Genomic DNA, 24563 nt, shown 5'->3' with positions numbered 1-24563 from the left:
GCCCACCTTTCTCCAGCCACCTTCACAGGAAGCCCTGGACCCAGCGCTGACTTTCCTAGATCTCCGAGACCACCTATTACTGCCTGCAGATCCCAGCTCAAACGTCTCCGCCTGAACTCCTGGTCCTCTCCGTACCCCTAACTGCAGCGCTCGAAGCGCCAGTGCGCCCTGCAGCAGGGGGAAAACCGGCATCGTGGTAGCGAGTTTCAGCAGGGAACGGAGCCCTCTGCAAAGCCTGAGTTAACAAGGACCAGGCTGAGTCAGCCGGACAGGTTCAAAATTAAAGTTGCCCGAATACAGTGACAGCTAGTGAGGCACTCTACTTGGGGTTTTTTGTTTTTGTTTTTCATCAAGCACAACAATTTGCCTGCAAGAAATCTGAAAGCAACTCAGGATAATGTAACTCTTTCGAGGAAGAGGTAGGTTTTTGGGACACTGGGGCCCATCCTGCCATCAGAGCATCTCCCGGCGCTTTCCTAGGGCCCGGCCCCGCCTCTCATACAGCATCTCCACGCCCTGCACAGGCTGCTTCCACCTCCCTGGGAGAAGCGAAGTAACGCTCACCAGGTCACGCCATCTCTGACCAGCTTCCTCACCTGTCGGGACCTAGAGACAGAACTAGCCGCTCTGTGCCTCGCAGCGGGATTCGGAACTATGCTGTGCATCTTTCTACAATCCCCTCAACGAGAAGGCATTTCCCGCCCCGTTCCCATAGGAAATCACCCTGGAATTTTAAAACTGGAAGAGAGCTAAATGATTGTCTTGGTCTTCCGGGGGTTCTGAACTTGAGGTTCCTGCGGGGTCATCCATGAAGTTTCTGGAATTGAACATGGAATTCTGAGAGGTCAGCTAAGCAGGCCCAGCTGACGAGATGATGCAGTGCCTCCCTGGAGGTGACAGGGGGAGGAGCAGAGGATGCTGTAGGGAGTGGGTCCTCGGGAGGGGCCTGAGCCCTGCCCAGGCTGGAAAGCTGAGGCCCACGGGAGGGTCACTGGTGGAGCCAGGCAGGCCTGGGCATCCCACTGCTCTGCATGGGCAGACTGAAAAGGAAAGCAATGGGCCTCTCTGGACCTGCTGGCTGGGGTCCTTACTCCAGGATGTCCCCAGGGCCGGGGACGTCGCAGAGCCGGGGATTACTGTGTCGTGGAAGCATTATCTAGCCGTCGTCACCATGCAGCGTTATTCGTAGGACCCCTCAGCACGGTGTGTGCATGCCTACATACCTCAACTCACATAATCTGGGCTGAATTCCTCAGCTAGACTCAAGGACCCCTGCCTTTGCCATACAAACTGTATGGTGCGTGGCACAGGTACTGGGACTGAAGCAGGTGCACGGCGGAGCTGGAACAGCACGACCTCGCAGCCACCTGACGGGGTGCGGCTGGGCAGGACCACCAATGGCCGCTGACCCTCGTGACAGTGAGTACAGGCAGCTACAGAGGAGCACTGCCCGAACACAACCCCCACATCAAACCTGCTTCCCAGCCACAGCAAGTATCAGCAACAGGAAGAGCTCCTGCCATGACCTGCCCAGGGCTGCAGGTGGAATAAATGACCTTGTCTCCTCCCAAGACTCCCAAGGAAGAGGCAAGACAGGTGCAGGGGAAGTCCAAGACCGTTAAGAGATTCACTAAAGGACATATGGCCACCTGTGCAAGGCACGTCACTTACTCGGATGCTGAATCAAACACACGCGGGAAATTTAGGCACTGTCTAAATATTTGACAGTATTTAAAGGATCACTGCTAATTCTTTTAGGTATGATAATGGTATTGTGGTTGTACATTAAAAAAAAAAAAAAGCAAACTTGGTGAACAGCATTGTGGCACAGCAGGTTAAGCTACCACCCATGACACCAGCATCCCACAGGGGTGCTGGTTGGAGTCCCAGCTGCTCTGCTCTTGATCCAGCTCCCTGCTAATGCACCTGAGAAAGCAGTGGAAGACCCGGATGGAATTCTAGGCTCCTGGCTTTGGCCTGGCCAAGTCTCAGCCATTGTGGCTATTTGGGAAGTGAATCAGTGGATGGAAGCTCTGCCTCTTTGTAACTCTGCTTTTCAAATATATAACTACATCTTAAAAAAAAATTGTACATAACATCTGGGATTTGCTTCAGAAGCACCCAGGTGTGTGGGGCGGCGGGGCACACGGGCTGTGAGCAGTGAGGCTGGTGATGGGGACGGGGCTGCTTCACTCCAGGACCCACAGTGGGAGGTACAGGCACGGCTCTGCTAAGCAGGTGTCAGAAGCGGCGGTGAGCGGTTGCCCTCGGAAGGAAATGGGGCAGCAGACGCACTTGCCACTGTGTCCTGTTTGTACTGCCTGGATTTCACACTGCGCCTCTCTATTACCTATTCAAGAACAGAAACTCATTTAAGAAAACACCATCCAATTTAAATAAGAAACTTTAAAGTGAGCTCTTGATCATACTTTTCATCCAAGAAGTGCCTTTACTCCATTTTCTCCCAAAGAACAGGTTAGGTACAACAAACTCGCTCCATCTCATTATTTGAGGAGAGGAGTGGCGTGGACCGAGGGGTTGATCTGTGTGTGTGTGTGTGATGGAGGGCTGTGTTCTCAGGCTTCTTCCACGTCTGACCCACCTCAGGGTCTCGGAGGACAATGCTGGGGCACAGATCAGAACTCTGCCTCCCACATCCTCCAGCACTCAGGGGTGTGGCTGTGCGTGTGCGTGTGTGCACGTGTGCGTGGGTGGGCTCGGAGGCAGTGAGGGCCGTGCAGATGGCAGGTGAAGGAGTTAAACCCTTAGAGCCCCCAGACAATGTCACTTGAAAACACTAGGTATGAAATATAAATAACAGTCAGCTACTTTCTTTCAATCCAATTTCTAAGCACTTGTGTGATCGATCAATTTATAACATCGACCGGTTGTCTACTCCACCTTTGCAGCCTTCCCTGCAGCTGCCACTGCCTTCAGCCAGGGCGGGGCCGGCCCAGCCGCAGTAGCGGGGGAGGAGGGGGCCCGGCAGCTCCTGCAGCAGGTGGAGCACGTTGGCCGTGTAGACGTTCGGCTGCCCGGTGGCCCCCCACAGCTGCACGGGGTGGAGGCTGCAGTGGGGAGGCGTGAACGGCACGGGGCAGTAGAGCTCATTGAGGAGGAACCAGGTGGAGTCCGGGTCTACCTTCATCAAGTGGAGGAAGACGCTGTGGAGAGAAAGGAAGGAAACAATGAGTGGTGGCGGGGGTGTGCTGCAGGTCCCCATCAGAGCTATTCCGGAAGAACCTGACAATGAGATCAAGTCCCTTCAAACAGCAGTAGAAACACACTTCAGTCCATAAGACAGGACTGTCAGGATGGTCCCAGCGCCCAACAGGAAGAAGGTAAACAGTTTCATATCCATTGACATGGAGTAAATCAGTAATTAGTCTGAGCAATATTGACATGAAACAAGCTCTTGGCAAAGAAGTGGGTTGAGTTTGGAGTGTAACGCAGGAGTTTTCAAATAGAAGAAAAAGATGTTGCCCACCCACCTTTACGGGCCCGGCTCAGTGGGGTGTATGGGGGGTGGCAGAGGGAAGCCCTTGGGACAGGAGCAGCCCAGAGTGGGGCTCCCTGCCCTGCTCAGACTCCTTGGCCAGCCTCCTAGCTCTCTAGTCTTCAGGCCTGCCAGCAGCTGCTGCACCGTGCAGTGAGAGCCGAAGGTTTTTGGTGGTCTGGATGCACGCTTGTGGTTCTCCTGGGAGCACTGTCTCCCCACTGGAGTCAGATCCACACAACACACTAGAGGCTGGCAAAGGGCTCCCTTTTTCTGGGCAGGACCAGCTGAGCCCTGCCCTGGACACTTTGGCAAAGACACAGCATTGATGTCCCTACACAACACAGACAGAGCTCGAGGGCCTGGGGCCATTGGACACCACTCCCACCAAAGCTGCGGCTCTTTGTCTTGGCCTGAACTCTGGGGTTACAACCCTTGCCTGTTTGTTTAAGCCCTGCTCCTGAAAAATCAACTTCAAACTGGCCAGTGCAGGTGTGAACTGCCCAGGACGGCAGTTCCGGCTGGCCTTTGAATCCCTGGAGGCTGAGGCCTTCCTCTGCTGGCTGGCTCCCTCCCGGCCAGCCTGTCCTCAGCCCAGGCATCATCACCAGCTTGGGCCAGCGGGCCACGTCACCCTTTATTCTTCCCCTCCAGGACAGCCTCCCCAGCACGCACCATCCGCCTGTCTGTTGGACCTTCTCCCCTCCTTGAAGTGTAAGCTCCTGGAAGGCACGTCTGTTCTGCTCACTGTGTATCCTGGGCCCCTGAACACTGACCAGGACTTAACGACTTCTTAAGCAGCACCCCGATGGCTTGGGGTGACACCCCACCCCCCCGGAATACCTACATCCCAGAAAAGGATCTGAAGGGGCAATCAGCGGCTCACCCTCAAGGAGGGAAGAAAGACCATTACTAATAGAATCCATGTAATCACTGCATCGTTAGCCGTGTGGCTGCAGGAAATTATTCAACTTGTCTGGGTCTCAGGTTTTGCATTTCTAAAAATGGAGATGGTACCTCACTCAAGGTTTTGCTGAGGTTTCAAACCCCAGTCAAACCCCACAGTGCATCCAGCACATGACACCCCTGTCTACCAACTAACAGGATGCAGGTGGTCCCTGTGCCTGCAGGTTCTGCCATCAAAGATACTTGGGAATAAAAACCTGTGTCTGTACTGAATGTGTGCAGACGTTGCTTTCTTGTCATTGTTCCCTACGCAATACGGCACGGCAACTATTTACATACTTTATGAGGTGTTCTAAGTCATCTAGAGGAGATGTGACCATATGGGAGGATGTGTCTCGGTTACACACAAACACTACGCCCTGTAAGAAAAACCTGAGCACTCGCAGCTTTTGGTATCCTTGGGGGTTCCTGCATGCAACCCCCAGGGACGCCGGGGGAGGGCTGCATACATTGTCTATTTGAGGGATCACATTTCATTCTTGCCGAGTATTCCTGGGAGCCTCTCCTACACTTCTGAGCATCAAACAGGAATTTAGATGCTTGCTAAATAGACAAAATCTTGGCTTTTAATTTCACTAATCCGAAAAGTCTGCGCCTTCAGGAGATTTGGGTCTGACCTCCACAAAGCTGGCTTTGCTCTCTTCCTTGGGTTTAACAGGCAGAAGCCAAGGAGGTAAGGGAGGCAGGCGGGGGCAAGGAGCGGCACCTTGAAAAATTTCCTGGTCTGTTCTGTGCCTAAACAATTTTAAGTTTCCCTTGTTTTGTATAATCTTGCGTTTATAGCCTCCACGGTGGTTGCTGGCGAAGTGATTAGAATATTCTAATTCATCATTTCCACTTCACTGCAGAAAGGAGATGGGGCTGTGTGGGAGACAATTTTTGTTTAAAAACAAAAATATCTTTGATAATTAGAGTGGCAAGGGAGATGATAAAAAACACACCAAAACCAGGAAGCAGATTTCTATTTACACGTGACACAGCTGACAGCTTTCCCTGGTGCCAAAGACTGTTAGAATGCAAATGGTTTCATTTGATTTTTTTCCCCTTAAAGAACTGGAACAATTTCTCAAGCTATAGCACGGCGCTCTCCCTGCATCAAGGAATATTTTTATCTGGGCAACACCCAGCAAAGTGGTGCCACAGCCCAGTTCAGCCACAGCTCTGCTCTGACTTACACGACATGAAAACGTTGCAATGTTCATTTTCTGAGCCATTTTAAATGTGCATTAAATGGCAGGAAAAGAAAAGGAAAGCAGCCAGTCTCTGCCCTGAGAGATCTTCAAATAAAAAGCTAACAGGGACGCAAAGGAAAAACGTGGCCAAAGTTTGCCTTCTTTTATTAAGCAAGAGCCAAACTCTTGGAAGAATGACCCGGGGTCTCATGTCTTTGCTCTTACAGGGGTAGGCGTCCCAGAATGGCGGGCAGTAATGCAAGTTTCTTCTCCCGCCACCTCCAGGGCTTGAAGCAAACGAGTCCATCTCACGAACCCGTTTCCTTTTCCTGCAGAGGAAGACGATCACAGCCCGGCCCACCCCGCTCTCAGGTTTGTCCAGAGACTCTCAGGAGACGAGGTGCAGGAAAACACTTTGAAGTGTATGATGAAAACACTGCTCTTTCCAGAGAGAGACTGTGTGTGTCTAAGGAGTAATTATCACCGCCAACCCCGGCAGCACTGCCACACCATGGATAATTCCGACACTCTGAAAAGGGCAAAACATTTGTCTTTTGTCTCACTCATAATTTCCTCCATGCAGACTTGGTGGGGGTCCCAATTCTTAGCCAATGGGGTTCTAATTCCGCTCATTATTTTCAGGAAGAAATGAGTGTGGTCTACTTTGCCCTCCACATGCCCGAGATGGAAAGCACAGACCGTGCCATGCAGCCAGATGGCTGGCAGGCGGAGCCGTGCTCTGCTCGGTGAGAGGCTCGCGGCCTGCTGAACTCTAAACACTGACAAATTCCGAACCTGGACCCTCGCTGGCTTTCAGGTCCTGGGAGCTGAGCCTGAGGCCCAGGAGGTCTGGGGTGAGCGCCCAGCGGCCTGGCTTTGTTCCAGGCTCTGGGACCGTTCTGTCCTGGGGCCCATTCTTGCCCACCTGAGCTGGGAAGAGGGACCCACGGAGAGTGAGGAGAGCAAAGCTGAAAGCCGAAGCCCTGGCAGACCAGAAGACAAAGGCAGCACCTCTGCTTTGAAGCAGTCCAGGTAGCTGCCTGGAAAATGCTCCAGGTGCGCAAGGAGGCAGGCAGAGATGCTGCTGAGCAGGCCAGATGGCCTAAAGAGAAACATTGTTTAAAAAATATATGTACACTCTTTAACTCCTGAACAAAAATCTCTTTCTCCTTCCCCCAGGCACAAATCAGCGGCTCAGGGGAGCATAGTTATCAAGAGATTATCTGGTCCCCAGAGCACGGCTGTGCCTCTGCCGCCCAGTGTCCTGAGGCGAGTGATTATCTCTCAATAACCTGTAGGGCCGTGTAGCTTAAATGATAACTTGACTTTAAAAAATTTAGAACTCGCCGTTAGGCAGTTTCTAAGCAACCTCTGTTTCCATGGCAAAGAAGCCTGGTGTTTATACTGATTTTTCACTTAAAATGCAGTTTTATTGAATTTCACTTCATGCAGGCAGCCATTTCCCTGCACTTCAGCCCTATCTACAATTGACGGCTATCAGTAAATGCGTAATAAATTCCACATGCCAAACCGACAGGAGCAGCTCCCTCCTCCATGACCAATGTGGGGTGCTGCCAGGGAGCGAGCTGTGGGGGAGGGAAGAAGTGTGCTACTGGAACCCACTCCAAGGGGCTTGGGTCTTATCAAACACCAAACACCTGCGTCTTCATCAAACATTTACTAGCACCTGGTCCAGCCCAGGCACTAGCTGAGGTGTCTGGGATGCAGAGAGCGGCGGACAAAGGCGCTGACTTCAGGACTCCCTGTCTGGTGGGGAACACAAGGCGAACCCCGGAAGCTCAGGATGCCGTGTGGCAAGGGCCATCCTGTAAGTCATATGCAGGGTGGGCAGGGGAGAGGATTCCTGAAGAGGCGACACGGCCCCAGGGCCCCCTAAATACGGCAAAACCAAAGAGAAATCTTTGCTGCAGAAGCCGGGATCACAGAGTTTGTCCTCCCATCTCTGTCTAGACAACATCTACTCAAAGGGTGCTCTAGAAAACCACCAGCCAATCAAAGCCCAGCAGAGCTAAACAAACCGTGTGTTCGAGGCAGGGCTGCAGGCTCCCCTGGGTAACAGGCTACTCCTTCTCTGTCAGTCACTGGCTTCCTGTCTCTTTCTGGAGCTGTCAGGGTAGATGCCAGTGGTAAAGGAGTTGTGGCTTTGTGGTGTTTGTTTATTTGGGCTTCTAAAGAAGTCATCCAGGCTGTATCCTTAGGAACACGCTAGGGGCTGTCTCTACGTGGGCGTGCCTGAATGTGATCAGGACATAAACTCACTTGTTGGAGAGCAGCCATCCCCACAAAGCCACCGTGGACTCACCGATGTTCCCTCTCTGGCAGAACAGCCTCCATGCTCTCTCCCATTACCCTGTGCATGCCCATCCTGCAAATGAGGCTGTGTGTTGCCTTTGAAACAAATGGACGCGCAGGGTGTCGACGTGTCCTAGGCAGCCAGCAGTGCGGCTATGTTTCTATACTTAGTAATTTACTCTAATGGGTCTCGGTTCATTGGTTAACCAGTATTTCAAGCCTGTCCTTTCTTGCTATTCAATTTAGCTATCTTCTCCTGCACGGAGGTCGTTTTTTTGTTTCTAAATGTTGGAAATGGAGGATTATGACTTGAAGCAACGATTTACTCTCCAAATAAATACTACCAATTACCTTTGCAGCTATACATACTCGTTAGACTTAACTACGCTTACCTGTTCAAAACCATTCATCTATCGATCTTATTCCGACACCCTTACTCACAGAGGCCCATATTAAAACTACTTAAAGGCAATGAGGACAGGATTTAAAAGCCTAACCACCAGGAGAAGCGGCCGATGCTAATCGTGCCCCTAAAGTACCACAAGACAAAGTATCATAAATGCAGTGGAATGACTCCATTGCTTTGCGCATATTTAAAAGATACGGCACTGAGAGGCCCAATCTGCTACAGACAATTCAAAAATAAGCCAGACTCTAGAAGGGCTTAAATCCCCACTGGGTGGGGCTTAAAAGCAGCCACTTCCATCTGGCCAGCTCCCCACTGCTGGCCCCAGGCCTCCAACCTATGACAGTACTGCTGGGCACAGATCCCAAAGCACCCTTCTGTGGTGGCTGACGTGGGTGTTGGCCCTGGCTGCTGCACTCTCGGGCCACACGCAGTGTCTCCGCCGCTCTACCTTGGCCAGCCTACCTATTTTGCCCCTCCACTCTGGACTGTGAGTCGTTTTGCTGTAACCTGTGCCTCGGCAGGAAGCCAGCAGCCTCCACTGATGGATGCCTTGAGAAGCAGCTCTAGGAAGCATTCTTTCTTCTGTATCCCTGGCAAGGATGTGGAGGCCAGCAGTCACCACAGCACCCGAGGTTCCAAGATGGCCCTGGAAACACTTTCTTACGGTTCCGGAACAAGGAAAGCATGTTGCTTTCTGAGAAGCCTTGCCTTTTCTTTTTTGTTTTTCTACACTCTTGTTCCGCTCTGCACCGGAAGCTGCAGAGGTCGCGTTACCCTCTTTGCCCCGTTAGGAAGCTCAGAGCCACTTCCCAAGTTCATCCTGCGCAAGGGTGCAGAGCTCCAACCCTGCGCCTCACAGCCCAGACTCAGCTCTGCTCCACCTCGCTTTTTCCTTTTTAAAACAATTTCTCCAATTACTTTTCTTTTTTCCTTGTTGTCTACACTTAATTTATAAGATGTTCCCAGTCATTTCTGGAATAAGGGGGAAGTTTAATTAATGATTAACAACTATGACTGATTGACTTTTTTACTCTCTGGTGGTATTCTGTGCCCACAGTTAATACACATGACTTTATTGAATCCTGGCAATAATTTTATTAAGTGCAAAATAACAGCTATGCCTATTTCAATCACAGATGAGGACACTGAGACTCTGAGAAGTCAATCAATTTGCCCAAGGTTACACTGCTATTAAGAGGCCACGAGACGCCAATTCTGACCTGGGATTCAGCTTTGAAATCTTCAACTCTCAACACAATATTCGGCTCATAATAAGAGGCCCAATAAAAACCTTTTAGAGAAATACTTATGAGTACAATAAGACATCGAGGTCGTTTCCCCTGCTATTTTACTCTCTACTGAGGTCACCACACTCCCTCTGGTCTCTGGTGATCAAGACAGATGACAAACCCTGCAGAGATGAAATGGCTGCCCTGTGATATGCCAGGGATTCTGATCACTGAGACATGATCTGTGTGGCTACTGTGGCCACCAGGCTTGGTCTGCCATCAAGAGCATCCTGTGTTCAACCCAGCACAGCATGCACCTGCACGCATACCCCATGCTCTCTCACTGGGCGGTGGAGTGGTGGACCCTGGCAGATTGTCGGTCACATGACCATGCCAAGGAAGCAGGGAAAGGGCTGGCAGCATCTAATTTAAGTAGCACAGAGGTCCTTGCCTTCCTATCTGAAACCCAGCAACCCACTTTGTTTGTAATCTGCATGACAGATGTCTCTTATCGTCGACACCACGAAATCATGCCTCTATGCAGCCAGAATGGCCTCAGATCGGAGTATATTTTTAGAACAATGGGCCCTGAAAAGAAAGGCAGCAATGCCTGTCAAAAGATGGATAAGAGGAAAGCTAACTACTTGGGTCTGCATTTGTCATCTATTAATCAAGTGTCAAAAGGAAAAATATTAGTCGTGCCCTCATTTCCATGGCGGGGGCACTCAGGGGAAACAGCTGTGCAGCCCACGCTCAGACAAACTGCCCACACCGCTGGAGGGGGCGAGCGACTAATTTCAAGCTCAGCTGAACTACCGGATCACCTCTGTGGCTCCTGATCCATTCAAACAGAGTAGGCCCACATGTGGGCAAAGAGCGGCGCTGGGCCCCTGGCGGGGATGAAACGAGCCAGCCTGTGCCAGTCTGTGCTTGTACAGGGTTTAAAGGCGTGGCCGGCTCTGTGAGGGCTGGGGCCCTGCTGCTAGGAGGAGAGCAGGGGAGTCAGTCAGTTAATGGACCTTTCCATCCTGGTCCAGACTTCTTACCTCTGCAGAGCTGGGGGAGGTGGACAATTAACATGAAAAGTTCCTTCTGAGCTGAAAACCCTTGCTCAGACATCAACAGAGATGAAGCAGGCTTGCAAGCTGAAAGGCAGGACCAGTGCTGTGGCATAGTGGACTAAGCTGCTACCTGCAGCACTGGCATCCCATACAGACGCTGGCTCGAGTCCTGGCTGCTCCACTTCGGATCCAGCTCCCTGCTAACACACCTGGGAAGGCAGCGGAAGATGGCCCAAGTCCTTGGGCCCCTGCATCCACATAGAAGACCCAGATGAAGCTCTTGGCTCCCGGCTCCTGGCTTTGGCCTGGCCCAGCCCCAGCTGTGCCCACGAGTGGGTGTATGGATGTGTATAAATCCACTGTATTTGTAAATCTCTGTATGTCCCTCATAGGTGTGTACCCAAACAGCCCTTTGGAACATAAGCACCAGGAGGGTATAGCCTGCCTTTATCTTTAATACCTGGAACAGTGCCTGCCACACCACAGCCCCTCATGCAGTCTGTAGAAGGAACAAACACTGAGTGGATTTCCTGAACACAGGAGTGCAATTCACCTGCACAAAGACCTGGAAAGAAAGGTATCATGGCCACCCCCAGCTACGTGGGAGGAAGGAAATGAAACACAAGGAGACTAAGGTTACATCTGGGAGACCTGGACCCAGGTTTGTCCAGCTCCAAGACTGCCACATTTGACCCAGGTCCACACCCAGTGGCAAGGCAGAGGAAGCTGGAAGGGCAACCCCACTCCTCTGCTGAGACAAAGGACCACAGCGACTATGGCATGCAGCACTTGCTTGACCAAAAGGCATGCCAGCTAGTCACACCTGCTGGCACTTGGCATCCCTGCCTGGTCTTCTGGTTGCTGGGAAGGGGTGGGGATGGGAGGTTGGGTTAGAGATGGAGACCAAGCAGCCCCAAGCTTCTGTCCTCTAGCGTGGAGACTTGGCAGGCACGGCCTTCGTCTTTTTAAAACAGCTATCATCTAGTTGAGTTTCCTATTTTTAGCCCACATGGAAGGCTACTGGAGGACATGAAACCTCACTACAAAGCAGGGAAGAAGTCTCACAGGTTCCCGGGAGACTGGCCCACAGAGTGCGCTTTCAGCGGAGCTGAGTGGAACCAGGTTAAGTATAACCGGCTTGAAGGGGACACAGGAATGGAGGGGTGTGCTTTCATCTCAGGCACCCAGCCGTGGAGGCCCACTGCATGCTGGGAGATATTTTGGAGGCTTCTGGGGCCACTTTGGAATCTAAATCAGTTAAGTCTGCCAATGCAATGTGGGTCTGAGGGAGGGGTGTGGCTGATGACCTCTGATTGGTAATCCAATGCCTGCCCTCGGGGACAGCTCCTGGTGTGACAACCCACTCCCATACCCCTAATACTATGCCTTCATTTGTTATCCACTGAAGTTATTTAGTGACATGGACTTTGGGGGAGCTGGTTTTTGCACAGTCAGTTAATAGTGACACCTGGTGGCATCACACAGCAAGGTTACAATCCTGCCCCCAGCCCACCCCTCCCCCAAGTTCTAAGATTTATGCCCCCTCCTTACAAGGCACATTCACTAGATAAAGGCATTAAACTGGAATGGCATCTCTGTTCTGAGCATTTACAGCCTCTGTTACATCCACCACCCCTGATCAATTTCCATCTCCAGAGTTTACAGCCTAGAAGTAAAAGCCTGCCACAAAAGCTATATTTAATATAGCAAATTAAAAAAGCAAGCACCGGCTTGGCCATTCTTTGGAGCCAGGAAATGCAAACAGGAGGACGGAAAAAACCTAACTGTATACCCAGAAAGAGAGATTCTGTGCCACTGCCCAGGGTGCCTCCACCCAACCATGCTGAAGGTGGGTCCTCTGAGGTTGGAACCCCCACCTGCTGGCTGCTCCCAGAACCTCCTTTCAGAATGCGGCGGGGGTAAAGACAGGGAGCTCGGAGCAGCCCCTGCCCAGCCCTCTGGCCCACAGAGTTGCAGGGTGGGAGACTCACAACCTCTGAAGGGTGCTAGGCCATCTCTGACTGTCCCTGGTCCTTCCGAATACTAAGACTGTCTTGGCTTTCTGAGATCTCTGGCTCTAGGGGCTCCCCTTAGGTGCTTGCAAAGAACAGGAGGGGCACGGAGGGGAGGAGAGAGAGAACATGTGCCACCCTGAGTGCTGTGGGGGACACTTAGGAGGGGGTACTGGATGCAGGTGACCCGTGAGGAGGCATCTGTGGTTGTTCAGGTGAGAGATGATGGAGAGGAGAAGTACATTGTTTTAAGAGATTTTCAAGTTAGGCAGACAGGCTTGACTTTTGGTAATGGATGTAGAATATAAAGGAATGAGGATAATTGAGGACCAACAACCAGACGGATGCTGGGGTGGGGCCTTCACCTCATGCAGGGGACCTGGCTGTCAGCACCAGTAGCTCTGACTTTCAATCAACACTCATGCCCCGCCCCCCCCACCTCCACAGTAATGAGTCTCACAGAGAGACCAGGTTTCCTATTGTCTCAGGCTTCTCCTCCCATTTAAAGAGCTTATTAATTTCTGAATCAAGATGCCAAACCAACTCTTGATCAAGGACAACACTGATTTTTTTTTCCTGACTTCAAAATAAGTTTGCAGATGATGTATGTGCGAAGCAATCAGCCTTGCACTTCCTCCTCCTCACAGCCGTCAGAGGGAGGTCATCTGACTCAACCCAGAACAGAGTGCGGTGGAGCAAACAAAGCCGGCTGCAGGCGAGTGGTCTGACGGCATTTGCCTCCTCCCTGAATACCAACTCGAGATGCAGCAATGTCCAATTCGGGGTTTAATTCTGGGTTTAATTGCTTTCAGAGGCAAAAAAGAGAATTGGAAATGAAAAGATAATGAATTGCGAATATTAGCTTGTTTGATGGTTCTAAACTTGAGGGATGGGATGTAGTGGGTATAGGAAAAGCAGAACGGGATAGGCGATGTGAATAGCAGATCTCTGTAATTCTTGGTTGTAACAAGCACCCAAAAGAGTTGCAGATAAATGTGTTACCCTCAGGTGTTCTTTAAGGAATGAGAATGCCTAGGAAACGCACGGGATTGCACCCCTGTGCTCCAGAAACCTTGACTGATTCGGGGCCTAGGGGATGTGATGGAAAAGGGACAGAAAGAAAACAGGAACTGGGGAAATCAAGAGCAAAAAATTGCAAAGGACAATAAATCAATTCTAAAAGATGGTTCCATCACTCCGAGGAGCACAAGCTGCAAGAGCAAGCCGGTGCTCCTCACTTCCTAGTGAGGCAGAGCAGCCCGTTAGCCCCCAGGGAATGAGCTGCAGCCTAACTCCCACCCCACCGAGGAGGATCAGCCACAAGCCTGTGAAGGAGGAGGGATTCTCTGCTCAGGGGCTGGGAACTGGGGTGGGGCTGGATGAGGGGCCACAGGGCCCAGGGCTGTGCAAAGTGTCAGGCCAGACAGCCTGGCTTTTGCCCCCGCAGCAGATGTCTAGGGGGCGGCAGTTCAGGGAGCAGGCTGCTCCCAGCTGGAAGGAGAACTGGCAAAGGGAGCCAGGGTGCCTTCTGGGCCTCTGGTCAGCAGAAGGCTGCAGCGCTCAGGGTTTCGGCTGGGAGAGGAATCCCGCAGTGCTCAGGGAACCAGAGGCAGCTTCTTCTGTTCGAGGTAGAACAGCTATTCTCTAACAAGCATGGTAAAGAGCTCTTAGAAATTAGAATCACACAATTTCAGAATGAAAAGAGGCCCTTCAAGCCATTAGTCCAGTGGTTCTTAATGTTCTTTGGGTCACAGACTCCTATCAGAATTGGATGAATGGCACGGACTCTGTCTAGAAAAAGGCACATGTGAGCCCACTAGCACGCAAATTCAATTCTGCATACAATTCGTGAGGGCTCCCGGAGTCAAGGTAATCAGCAACCAGTGCTTCTGCTTAGCTGTTGTGGGAGGGGAGGCACGGAGAGATGCCAGGGTCATCCCGTGGCCACGCCCAGTGTTGAGGGTGGCCCTCCAACCAGGAGGGTACTATGTCCCCTCCAGCATCTTTCCGCTTTTTGTTCCCTTGAAACTACTGCTGACATTGAAGCCGAGGGAAAGGTTACTTGCAGAAGAGAATTGCATCGAGTAAAAATACCATCTCCAGAGTTGGCACAGTTAAGGAAATCATCTTAACCTGGAAAGGAGGGAGCGTGTGCGGGTGGGGATGCCTCCACTCTGCTCGCCATTAGCAAATCATCTATAATTTAGAACAAACGTAAAGAGACGCGGGTGATCAAGCAGACGTACCTCCTGGCAGCCTCTTGTAATTTCATGGGCTGTTTGGCGCTGAGGTAAATCAAGCAGGCATCAGCCACTTTATTCAGGTCACCCTCACCTGCAGAGAGAAAAACAAAAGAATCATTGGCCCTCAGACTTCATCTGGGACAAGCGGCAAATGACTGCTACCTGGGGAAACTGGAACAGCCACACTAGATGCCCTAGTCTCTTTCTTCCCCAACCCCCAAGTCAAAGAACACATCAAGATAAATGGAAAAAGAAAAAAAAAAGATAAATGGACATGGGGCCAGTGCTGTGGCATAGCGGGTAAAGCCACTGTCATCCCATATAGGTGCCGGTTCGAGTTCTGGGTGCTTCACTTCTGATCCAGCTGCTATGGCCTGGGAGGGCAGTGGAAGATGACCCAAATCTTTGGGCCCCTGCACCCACGTGGGAGACCCGGAAGACGCTCCTGGCATTGGATTTGTCCAGCTCTAGCCATTGTGGCCATTTGGGGATGGAAGACCTCTCTCTCTGTCTGTAACTCTGCCTGTCAAATAAATAAATCTTTAAAAAAAAAAAGATATATGGACAAATGAGGACAGAACAAGACTGAAGGAGATGTCCACAATGGGGGGGGGGGTCCCTTCTAAGCAAAGTGTACAATGGCAACAGTGGGCAGAGTGCAGCATGTGTGTTCAGGTGAGAGTAGCCAGTACCTACCCAGGTCCAGTCTCTCACAGAGGGGGCCCAGGCCCTGCAAGACAGCCAGCTGCAACTTGAAGGCCAGAGTATGTGAGTAAACTGGTCCAGCCCTGGCACTGACGGGAGCCTGGGTGACTAAGGAGCCAGCCAGCTTTGGCAGGACATCTTTGCAGAACCGGCTCCGCAGAAAATCGCCACAGCTGCCTCCCAGGGTACGCAAAACCTGCAGAAAGAGCCCCCAGTCTGGTGACTGAACAATGCCAAGGTAGGAAGGTTAAAGAATGCTTGCTAATTCAATTTCATCTAGGTCTCTGCATGAAAAAAAAATAGAATTACTGCTGTTAATTTCTTGCCCATGGTTTGTGATTCTGACAGTTATGAATTTGGAGGTCTCTGCTCCCAAGGCATGGCTGCTTCTATCCATAAATACAGATTACATGGAGAATAATTCAGAGGAATCTTGGGCTGGATGAGTAATATGATTAATACCTTGATTTTCCTCCCATTTTTTTGCTAAAAAAAAAAAAAGGAATAATCGCTTAAAGCAATTCATATAGATCATCTCTTGAAACTTTCTGAAATCCCCTGAGAAGAGACTTGTGCATTTAACTCTAACTAGCAAAGCACATACGAGACAAGGGCCTTCCCTGCCGTGTGCAGGGAGGACGGGACCACAGTCCCAGGGCTGAGCCGAGGCTGCGCCCCCTGGCTGGGATCGACTCTGCGTTCCTTCTGTTCAAGTGCACAATCTCTTATGTATATCATCCTCGTTCTGTCTTCCACAACAGGCGGTTTCTTTGCATGTCTCATTTTAAACTTTCTCTAGCAGAACATATTGAAACGTCTTGCCCCACTGCACAAGACTGAGTATACGGGATAATAGGAATTTCTTTAAAAATCGGAAGGCAACCACAGCCAGCAGAGTGTCTGCCGACTCTGCAGAGCACACGGCACTTGGAGCAGGTTCCTTAGCTCACTGTGAAGGCTTCATGAACCCCAGGTGTCACTGAGCCTCAGTGCACTGCACACATCTGTCTATTTTTTGATGCTTGTTGTCATTTCAGATAACTTACTAATTTTCATAAAGGAAAACAGCACATCTCAATAAGCCATCTCTCCCACTCTCTCCACCTCCACCAACCTATCCCCCCCCCCCCACACACACACTATCACACACTCAGTCAGCTCCTGCATCTAGCTTTGGGAAAAAAATATTAACAATTTTATACGTTTCAAAGTAGGCTGGCATTTTGGTCCGGTTTATGCTGAACAATCTCACAGAAAACGAATCTACTTCTGCTGAGCACACTGGCTGTACTCCTGGCCTCATTTTGTCTCTACATATCTTTTTTCTTTGTCTCCTCTTGTTCACCTGCTTCTAATTTATGTTAGCTTGCCATGGTGAATGTAGCTCTGTAGGTAGCTGTAAGTGCTTTTTGCAACAAGAAAGGATATAAATAAGTAAGTTAAAATATGTACGCCACCAAAAGCTGAACTAAGTCAGGGGGAATAACCTGCATTTCCATACAGGGTTTTTAGCTTTCCAGAGCATTTCACCCAAGTGTTCCATTTCCTCTCCGACCACACTGAGAAACCTGAGATAGGTGTTACTAACCCCACTTGAAGATCAGGGGTCACAGGCTTTGCCCAAAGTTGCCTGGCTGGGCAGAAGGTGTCCCCTACTAGAACCTACACCCTTCACCTTGCCTCTTGCCAGGAACCTGGGCGTGAGCTCACAGGTCCGGGTCCTGTCACTTCCTAGCAGCGTGATCCTGAGGAGCCTCTACCTTCCTGGAGCTCGTCTCCTCTCCGAGGAGTGAGCCTGACAGCCGCCTTGCCAGGGGGTTGCGAGTGTGACAGATCACATGCGGGCGAGCGCCACGCTCACTGCCTGGCACATGGAGGTGCTAATCAATACTGGTGGCCCTTTTCATCTATTAGTTTGTCCTGCTAAACATTCAAAAGGAAACTGAGTTTTATTTTCTTCTTTGTCCTTCCCTTGTTTTTCTGTATTTTCTTCCAGGTGTATGATGTTGCAATCAAATGAAGAGAGCTGGTCCAAAAGACCCCGGTGAGCTCTGTGCCAACGAGTGGGGCATCGGAGCGGTACCTTGAAGGCTCTGAGCACTGCCAGCGGGTCATCGTTTGTGAGCCGGTGCACGAGTGAGGGCCACGTTCGATGAGCTAAGGGAAGGAGCTGGTTCTTGTGGGGCTGCAGAACGAGCACACACAAATCCAGAACATCCAGGACCTGAGAGCAAAGACAGGATTGCAGCAGAGGGTAGAAGCTTGCCACCAGATACCTGGGATCAAGTCAGCGTTTTAAAAGAATCAAACTTAGAACAGCATTCATGGACTAGCCATTGACCGAGTGCTGACTACATGAAAAGCCCTAGCTAGACACACCTTTCCTTGCCTTCACAGGCTTTATGGTCCAACAGAAGAGACCCTGAGCAGACAACAACCAAATAAAGAGAGGACCACCGGTTGTGACGAGAGGAAAGGCAAGGCTGAAATGCACAGACACTACGCTGGGAAGGCTTCTCTGAGCAAGCAGCTTCCAAAAAGCGGCGTAAGGAGGATCAGAGTTAGCTCAGTACAGAGGGAAAGTGTTCCTGCAACAGGAGACTGCAGCGAGGAAGGCCCAGGCTGGGACGGAGCTGGAGGGACGCAGGGAACGGAAGCAGGGCAGGCGAGGGGTGAGATGCGGCCTGGACTAGGAAGAGGTCGAGTTAGTAATTTCTCACTCTACACTAAGTGCAGTGGGGAGCCATCCGGGAGTTCATGCCTTGCAAAGGTCATCCTGGTTGCTGAGTAGAGAAAGGATCTGAACAGGGAGGGCTGAGTGAGGAGGTCCTTTGGGAGACCTAGGTCCACGGGAGAGGAACAAAGCCAGGTGGCCATGTGATGGGGCAGGAGGATCTCAGCTCCATCCTGGAGCGGAAATGGCTGGAGCTGCTGAAGAACTGGAGCTGGCCCGGCACCGCGGCTCACTAGGCTAATCCTCCACCTGCAGCGCTGGCACACCGGGTTCTAGTCCCGGTCGGGGAGCCGGATTCTGTCCCAGTTGCCCCTCTTCCAGGCCAGCTCTCTGCTGTGGCCCGGGAGTGCAGTGGAGGATGGCCCTTGGGCCCTGTACCCCATGGGAGACCAGGATAAGTACCTGGCTCCTGGCTTTGGAACCAACGGCAAAAGGAAGACCTTTCTCTGTGTCTCTCTCTCTCCCTGTCCACTCTGCCTGTCAAAAAAAAAAAAAAAAAAAAAAAAAAAAAAAAAAAAAAATGAACTGGAGCTGGGGAGGGGAAGCACCCTTGGGCTCGGGTGGAACTGCTGAGGAGATGCAGATGCCTCTGGACAGACGGAGCAAGGCACGGGGCTGGGTGAGATTCCAGTTCTGCTGCTGCCTCCAGAGAGGCCAGGCAGGCGAGGTACAGGCCAATGTCAAAAGGAGGTTTGGGCTGGCATGGACGTAAACTGATTTTTCACCTCCCTTGAGAATATGCTTCCTGATCTCTTATATTCCAAGGCTCACTGAAAACAGATGGCCCATGTCAGGGTCGTAGGCAGTGGTCAGTACAATGACCAAGGCAGGCTGCCTGTCCACGGAGAAGGGCCAGCCCTCAAGCCACAGGCGAGGCACATGTTTGAGTCAGAAAGACAGAATGGGATCTGCTAACATTAAGCACTGACCCCTTACTGGATGCCTCCTATGGAACAGATACAAAAAACAGAAGAGGGTCTGCCCTTGAGGGGTGGTGATTAGTCAGCAGGGAACTAAGAAAAAGCTCACTAGTACCAGGGGGTACAGAGCAGTACAGTGGAAATGCCTTTGGCATCACTGACTGGCTTTGGATTTGAGTCCTGTCACTAACTGAACAAATGACATCAGGTTTCAGACACATTTTCTCCCCCTGTGCCTGGATTGTTCCCCTTCGGGTTTTTGCCCCTTCGCATGGCTGGCTCCTTCTCAACCTTTAGAAATGCTCCTCTCAGAGAGCCTTCCCTGACCCTGTCTACACCAGGATGTAGGCTCTGTCTTATTCAGCAGGGTCTGGTACGGGGCAGGCTCCCTGTACATACTTGCTGTGTGGCTGAACTACTATTTCCGGCCATGGACCTGGCTTATCACCTTACTAGCATTTCCTCGACTTGTGTGTGTAAGTTTGGGTATTAGGGCCTCTCTGCCACAACAGACAGGAAGTCCCATAAAGACAGGGATGCAGCTGCCTCCCTTCCTATACACCTGCTGCCTGACACGGCGAGTTTTCAGCCGGCACCAGATGAGTGAGTGGAGGAGTGCGTATGTCGGACCTCAGGCTAACTGCAATCTCTAGAAGCAATAGAGAACAGACACGGAATAGACACCATCTTCATTTTACAGATGAAGACATGAAGGTTCAAAAAGGCGAACGAATTTACTCAAGGTCGGTGTGGGGGGGTGGCAAAGCCAGGGTCTGAATTTAGGTATGGAGGTCTGGCTACAACACTAATGCTCTCAATAACTGTGTGTATTCAGCTGCTACAAAACTCCCATGCAAGAGAAGGACATGAAGGGTACAACAGTTTGCTCAATGTGTCAGCCAGGCACCCATATTACAGCCTTGCATGTAACAGGCGCTCAAAAAGTGTTTGCTGAATGAATGGAACAGAGGAATGCTAAGAGATGTCTAGGGAAGACCAAATAAATTCCACAAAACACAGACCCTGAGATCTGAGGTTCATTGAGGTTTCTGAGCCCAGGTAACAAGCTCCCGTGGAGAACAGTAATTCATAAGGAAGGTGGGTGTCACACTCCTGCTTGGGAGTAGGGAGGAACGTTATTTTCCTTCGGGGACAATATCTGACTCCAACTCCCACCCACCCCTCTGTCCTGTTTACTGAGTCACTAGGGTTTGGTTTAAGTCCTTGAGGACAGGGGTGTTTGCTTGGGAAACTGCCAGCAAATGAGGATGGAATATTACCAAAAGTATTGGGGTTTGTCCTAGAATGAAAACAGAAAATAGAAACAGATAAGGGCTAGAACCAGGCTTGGAAGAATGACCTCTTTAACGAACCCACACCCCGCATTAAGTCAGCTTAGAGAATGATATCCTTTCCAAAGCACATAACTTTCTGTCCCTTGAAGATTCGATGAATCCCCCAAACTCTGGTTTTTCATGCATCTGAGCTGACAGATGTAAAACTGCCACCGCACAGATGAATTCCTCACGATGCCTTCTCTTGGCCAACACGCAGGGCCCAGGAGATAAGCAAAGCTACTCGCTCACCCGCAGACTCACTGCTTCCTCCACCTCAGTCCTGCTGCTCTGGGAATGCAGAGAAGGGGCCACCCACTGACCTTCAAGCGGATTTTCAGGTTTTTATCTGACAACAAATGTATGCAGCGCTCCATCACATCTGTGGCTATTTGGATCTGCACTGGCAGGGGTGGCTCCACATCTGGACGGCTGTCATTCTCATCCACTTTGGGAGGGGCTGACTGGTCCTCTGTAAAAAGAGCACAGTTGAGGGATCGTGTTTTATGGCAGATGTCCCCGTCCAGCCTGACCCCCTGCTTCAGACTCAGGAGCACGACTTTTTTTTTTTTGTCATCAAAACTGTTGCTAAACACAAATTTGGGGACCTCCTAGTGTGCCATTGCATGGGTGCACTGTGAGTCATGTAACCAAAATGTTCAGGAATGGATTTTAAGGAAGCAGCTGAAATTTGAGCCAAGTTGTACAAATCAATGCTGTCACAACAGTGTTAATTGTAACAACTAAACACTGGGAAAGATCCTCTGTTATGATCTGAATGTGTCTCCTCCGTAATTCAGGGGTTGAAACTTCATGGTCCATGTGATGGTATTAAGAGCTGGGATCTAGGGCTGGCACTGTGGTGCAGCAGGTTAAGCTACCACCTTGATGCCATCATCCTATATGGGCATTGGTTTGAGTCCTGGCGGCTCCACTTCTGATCCAGCTCCCTGCTAATGTGCCTGGGAAAGCAGTGGAAGATGTTGTAAGTGCTTGGGCCCCTGCTATCCATCTGAGATCCAGATGGAGTACCTGGCTCCTGGTTTTGGCCTGGCCCAGCCCTGGCCGTTGTGGCCATTTGGGGAGTTAACTAGCAGATGGAGGATCTCTGTCTCTTTCTCTCACTTTCTTACTGTAACTCTGCCAATCAAGTAAATTTTAAGAACTTGGATCTTTTAAGTTTTAAAACATTTTTCATTTTTTATTTAAAAGGCAAGAGAGACCAGAGATAGAGATGGAGAGAGCTCTTTCATCCACTGGTTCCCTCCCTCAATTGGCTGCAATAGCCAAGGTTGGGCCAACCCAAAGTCAGGAACTTAGACCTCTATTCCGGTCTCCTACATGGATGGCAGGGACCCAAGTACTTGAATCCTCACCTGCTGCCTCCTGGGGTCTGTGTTAGCAGGAAGCTGGGTCAGAAGTAGAGGAGCCGAGACTTGACCCAGACACTAGGATACGGGATGTGCCACAAGCCCTTCTCAAGGGCTGGGGCCTTTAAGAGGGCTCCTCCCTCATGAATAGGGTTAAGAGGTCCCAGAAGAGGTTCCATGCAGCACTTCCCTCACTTGCCCTTCTGCCTTCTGCCACGTGAGGTCACATGGTCCTTCTCTCAGGAGGGCACAGCCACAGAGCACCATCTGGAGGCAGAGAGCAGCCTTACCAGATAATTGACATGCCAGTGCCATGATCCTGGGCTTCTCAGCCTCAGAACTGTGGAAGTATATTACTGTTCTTCAGAAATTCCCCAGTCTCAGGTATTCGCTACAGCAGCGCAGATGAACTAACACACTCTCCATGTCTAGTCACCGGGGAATGGTTACATGACTCACAGTGCACCCCTGCAATGGCACATTAGGAGGTCCCCAAATTTGTGTTTAGCAACAGTTTTGATGACAAAGAATATGCATGGAATACTATCATGTTAAAAGGAGAAAAACCATATGCAAAATTGCAATCACAGGATGAGCACTATTACATAAATCTTTGTGCAACAAAATATTAACAGTAATTTTTTCCTCTATACCTTTGGTCTTTTCCAAATTTCCACGAACAATTACTTACCATAAAAACACAGTACTAATGTTTAGCATAGTGGTTAAGACACTGCTTGGGATGCCTGCATTCCATATCACAGGGCTTGGGTTTCAGTTCCAGCCCTGCTCTGGATTCCAGCTTCCTTCTAATGTGTACCCTGGGAGGCAGCAGTGACCTGAGTCCCTGCCATCCACATGGGAGACAGGGATGGAGTTCCTGGCTTCTAGCTTCAGCCCGGCTCAGTGACCTGGCTGTTGTGGGTATCTGGGGAGTGAACCAGTGGATGGGAGATTTTTCCATCTGTGTCTTTGTCTCTGCATGTCAAATAAATAAAATAAAATTTTTTTTAAACTTAAAAAAAATATGAGAGCAGGGTTTTTGTTTGGAATCTGGGCTGGACCTTGCTCTACCCTCTACTCTCTTTCCTTTTGACTCACCCTTTGACTACAGGGGGCACAAGCCAATCTTCTCCACTAGCCTGTGAGATCTTTGCACGCCCAGCATCATGGCTCACTTCTCTCTATAAGGAAGGTAGTACCAGTGCAGCTTGGTGGAATACATACAGCATGGGGTTTGGTCAGTTCAAGTCTTGTCTCTGCAACCTACCAGCAACTTCTCTCATTCTGTATCATGCCATCTGGAGCGAAGGGATAAAGCATATAAAGCTCATGTGCCTGTTGAGGAGGTTAAATGAGATGAATGCCACTGGCTATTACCATTCTCTCACTGTTCAGAGTGCTGTGCTACATGAAATAGGTATCAATCTGTAGATTAAAACACCAAGACCTGAGAGTTGCAGGGAACTCAGACCAAAATCCCTGCCCTGCCAAACCTTCCCTATCTACTCACAGCCCTGCTCTGCCCTGCAACCTCCACTGGCCGCTGCACTCGTTTCCGCTGGCAGAGCACTGCTCCCTCACCTTTCCCCCATTCAGTTCCTCTGCTGGAAAAACAGGATCGTACAGCAGAGGCTGAAAAGATAAATGAAAATGCATCCACAGAGTGCTAGGGTTTCTTGGAGAATGGAGCTTCAGGTACACAAGGCGCTTCCGTGTGGTTAAAACAGAAAACTCCCGTCAAACCAACATCAAGCCCAACATTGTTTATGATGCCAAGGACACGGTGTGCACTTGATGAATGAGAACTGTAAGAGCGATAGGGGCCGTGCTTTTCTTCCCAGAACAGGATCTATTGCTGGAAATGCACCCACTGCACAATGTGATTTGAGGGATGTGGATTGTTCTGTTGTTAGCAGAAGGGTTTGATTCATTTGGTCTGCTCCTAGTGAGCATCAACTAGAAGAGAAGATCCTAATCGTGAAAGAATGGATTCCCAGACAATGCTCAAATTTTAAGTGAGAATAGCAAATCCAGATTATGAGGGATCAAGATGCCTCCCCTTTAGGGTTTCCAGGTTTGGGCACGGGTGCAGTTCCTTTAAAGGATTGTGCTGGCTCAAGACACAATTCTGAGAAGAAAAAGCCCAAAAGTTCTGATCGGAAAAATCTGTCTTTGGGGAGAGTCATGACTCAACGCTGCATAAATTATTATTTGGGCTATGGGTTATGGGATGCTTCTCCACTATTTAGAAGGATTTGTTGTAGCTAGTCTCATTGAGCTTTTTCCTGTTATTCTGGAAGGATTGGCTTGAGTTCAATAGTCTCGGAGTAGAAATCACTCCCCCAACTCCACCAAAGGAAAAAAAAAAAACCACAAAAGCAAAAAAAGAAATCTGCTCGATTCCAACCTAATAAACTAATTTGGGACTCAGTTCGATTTAGGATGGTCCTGAGACCACCAAGCTCATTATGACTTGGCATTTTATATTTGCAGAGGAGATTCTAATAATTTATTAATCCTTCCATGACTTGAAGCTCCAGATTGAGCTTGTGAATAAAAGAAGAGGCCAGAGCTGCAGCTAGCCTGAACTCTCTTT

General features: G+C 50.2%; 1 protein-coding gene across 4 annotated transcripts in view; it reads right to left on the bottom strand.

The window, feature by feature from the left end:
• Positions 1-2426: 2426 nt before the first annotated feature.
• Positions 2427-24563, bottom strand: part of TTI1 (TELO2 interacting protein 1) — a 50783-nt gene continuing 28646 nt past the window's right edge. For 3 of the 4 annotated variants that reach the window (XM_008256008.4, XM_051845060.2, XM_051845059.2), the window contains exons 4-8: positions 20918-21066; positions 17690-17830; positions 15598-15802; positions 14905-14992; positions 2427-3164 (exon numbers count right to left, since the gene is read on the bottom strand). In XM_008256008.4, the coding sequence (XP_008254230.2) occupies positions 2873-3164; positions 14905-14992; positions 15598-15802; positions 17690-17830; positions 20918-21066 (875 nt within the window). In that variant the 3' untranslated portion in view covers positions 2427-2872. Of the gene's footprint in view, positions 3165-14904; positions 14993-15597; positions 15803-17689; positions 17831-20846; positions 21067-24563 lie in introns of all 4 variants that reach the window. The other variant, XR_011379912.1, reaches the window with a different exon arrangement.

The sequence above is a fragment of the Oryctolagus cuniculus genome, chromosome 11, assembly GCF_964237555.1.
Source record: "Oryctolagus cuniculus chromosome 11, mOryCun1.1, whole genome shotgun sequence".
Taxonomy (NCBI): Eukaryota; Metazoa; Chordata; class Mammalia; order Lagomorpha; family Leporidae; genus Oryctolagus; species Oryctolagus cuniculus.
Note: the sequence above shows the minus strand (reverse complement) of the source record. Positions and strands in the feature narration are given on the sequence as shown.